Below are 3,076 nucleotides of genomic sequence, written 5' to 3'. Positions count from 1 at the left end.
TTGGTAGGATTATTGGGTTGCACCTCACTTCGGGCATGCTGGAAAGGTCCGCTGGATAGTTTCTTTGTGATAGACCAAGCCCACCACGTTCACCTCCTAGCACTCCTTCTCCTGCTGGACTACGTTGGCTGCAACCTCCTAGCACTCCTTCTCCTGCTGGACTAGGTTGGCTGCAACCTTCTCCTACTCTGACTCAAATAATAATCGGATACATGCAACCCGAGCACCACTAGGAGAATATGTCGTGTTTAATTCCAACAAAGTTAGCGCTGTAGTCAAAAGGTTGTATCGTGAACCTCTCATTCAGAAGGTTATATCATGAACCTCTGATACATGGAACCATGCACACCAGACAAGATCCGGTCATTTTAGTAGTGGTGCTGCCCAACTAGATGGGTGGTACTCCTACATCTTAGGAATTACGATTGAGAGGAAAGCGGTTGCTCACACGGCTAGACATGCGTGCATGCAAGAAAGTTTTCACCCACGTACGGCATGGCGCCCGCGAAGCTCTCGTGGCCTCACGCTCTCTTTGTGCAACGTCACCTATTTAAAGCAAGGACCACCTTTATAGACCTCCACGGTGAAAACATCAATCTGAAATCCCGGTGAATCATTCCTCTCAGCCACCTGTTAGGCCAACAAGAGCAATGGCCCCACTCCAGAACATTGCGGTGGCACTAACCCTTCTCATCGTCATGGTGGAAATCGCATCATTACCAATGCTTGCAAGCGCCACCATCGTCAAGTCCGAGGAGGCCGCGTTGGATGAGCTAACACCCATCATCAAGACGGCCCTAGACGGGGTCCTCGCCGCCGCCCCACCATCCGAAAGGATCAAAGTAGCCGGGGCTGTTGCAAAGCAGGAACTCCTCGCTATGGACACGATGAAGAAGGCCAAGGGAGACAAGGCGAAATTTGATACACATCTATTGGCCTACAAGATAGCCGCTAAGATAGTTACTGCCGCAGCGCCCGCTGAAAAGTTCAAGAAGATGGAGGATAGCTTCACGGAGGCTAGCCGGCCAATTCCGTAAGTTGCATCTCATTAATATTTAGAAGCATGCACAACACCATCGTCTGCGCCAAATAACATACCCCCTCCTGCCACACACACCAAATAATATTCTATTGTTTCTCATAATTTCATTGTCACGAATGCACATTGTACGTGCACTAGTTTTTGTTTCATTTTTATTTGTGTCTTTTGCCGACTTTATTTCGCCTGATCGAGCACTTGTAACAATCCAGATATAGGGAACCTCATGGGCCCATCACCATATGTTTATTCATATCATGAAATAAATTGTACTACGTACTTGTCATTCTTCTAGTTGATTATTGTGCATGGTTGACTCATTCAACTATGCTTCACTTGAAACTCTAGAGCGCTTCTTCGATGTTGTATGTTACCGGCCTTGCGGCACAGCGCCGCATTGCTCTTCTCTAGCAGATTAGACTAATTGTATTAATATATCCTTAACTCTTCACTCTTCTTGTCCATGTGCATGCCATGCATTTGGTGCTGATAAGTTGGATGCATGAAACCAAACATGGTCGCTCAGTCGGTCTTATATATGGGCCTCAACTCACCTCAGTCACATGCATGCACGACCGGTCGACTAGCTAGTTCTTGTCAATCAGATTTAATCAACAAAACAATGAATAAATGGTACGAGCAGCAAGCTAGCCTTAGAGTCTTCCATGGATGACTAAATTTCCAAACCATTCAAATTTGCCGTGGCGACGAATTTAACAAGTACTACCACTATTTAAACTGATGATGTAAGAAACAAATCAATGAAACAACTTGTCTCATCGGGTTGTTTTAGCTCGATCACACGTGTGTGCTCTAGCCCTGATAACTCTCATTATCTACATTCTCTTAATTGTCTTCTCACAGATATGCTACACTAGTAAGCAACTTGAAAAGTGGACTAGGCCTTGAACAACAAGTATTCTGCGAATCTAGCTTCACACAGAGCCTTGACCGATACTAGGCTACCGTAGGACTTCCCTGCGGGTGGAGCTTATGTGTCATACTCCGAGACCATTCATGAGTTTACTAGAGAGCACCCTACTCTCATAGATTGCGACGTTAACGATCAGACTCATATAGGTGTGTTCTTCAAAAGATGTTCTGAAGGACCACATCTCTGCTTCAATAAGCCACTTAGAACATATTATGATGTATATCAACCTGCCATGCAGTTTAGGAAAGTATTGCATCTTCATGGAGTGGTATTATCAATGATAAGGATACTTTCCTCTCAGTTGACCAACAACTTGTCTTCCACATCTAATTCATAGGATCTACGATCATAACGAATAGGTTACTACTATGAACAACTCATATTGTGGGTCTCATACCCATCTCCTTCGATGCATTATCTGTCACATTACGTGATAGACCTTTAGTAAAAGGATCTGTCAGATTTTGAGATTTTTGGATATAATCCAATGCAATAACTATAGAGTTTCTCATTTTCCTGTCAAATTTTAAACTTCTCTAGACGTGTCTTGATGGTTTTATGTTATCCTTTCAGCTGCTTACTTTCGTGATCACTGTTTGATTGTCGCAGTTCATAAGGATAGCCGGTACAGGTTTCTCAACAACCGGCATGTCACTCTAGAGTCTAGTCTAATATACAAGTCACATTACATGGTATAAGCCTATCGTCTAACAATAATACCACAATCAAACACCGTAATCCATTCTTCAAATGAATACATTTAATAACGGAATGGGTCTAGTAATACGGTCCAAGCAAATATGAATCCATTTAAAGAATAGCTTTGCTCTTTATATCTATTGTAGAAGGCCGTTCAGAGGAGGCCTCCTTCTGGCATAGTACCCCTATTTCGATGCATTTTGTTACTTTTATTAGTACATTAATGGTGTTGTTTCTTCGATTTATTCCATCAGTGCATCCATCTTATAAGTATCTGTCGGATAAAAAGGGGATATAGTGAGATGCTTTGAAGAAATATAAGCTCTTTTAGGGTGACCACGCGGTTGGCAGGCAGGCCCCTCAGACACCATCCAAACCTCGACGTCCTACCACCACACCATGTA

The 3,076-nt window shown here is 43.4% G+C and overlaps 1 protein-coding gene across 1 annotated transcript; it reads left to right on the top strand.

The window, feature by feature from the left end:
• The first annotated feature begins 603 nt into the window (after positions 1-603).
• On the top strand, positions 604-1,262 carry LOC123441125. Its single transcript, XM_045117639.1, has one exon. The coding sequence runs from the start codon at positions 651-653 to the stop codon at positions 1,035-1,037; it is 387 nt and encodes a 128-aa protein (XP_044973574.1). The 5' UTR covers positions 604-650; the 3' UTR covers positions 1,038-1,262.
• The last annotated feature ends 1,814 nt before the right edge of the window (positions 1,263-3,076 follow it).

The sequence above is a fragment of the Hordeum vulgare genome, chromosome 3H (assembly GCF_904849725.1).
Source record: "Hordeum vulgare subsp. vulgare chromosome 3H, MorexV3_pseudomolecules_assembly, whole genome shotgun sequence".
Taxonomy (NCBI): domain Eukaryota; kingdom Viridiplantae; phylum Streptophyta; class Magnoliopsida; order Poales; family Poaceae; genus Hordeum; species Hordeum vulgare.
The sequence above is the reverse complement of the archived record's forward strand: the minus strand, read 5'-3'. Positions and strand labels throughout refer to the sequence as shown.

Bases quoted from the DNA above. Each gene is read 5' to 3' on its own strand.
- LOC123441125 (XM_045117639.1), top strand. From the start codon at position 651: ATGGCCCCACTCCAGAACATTGCGGTGGCACTAACCCTTCTCATCGTC.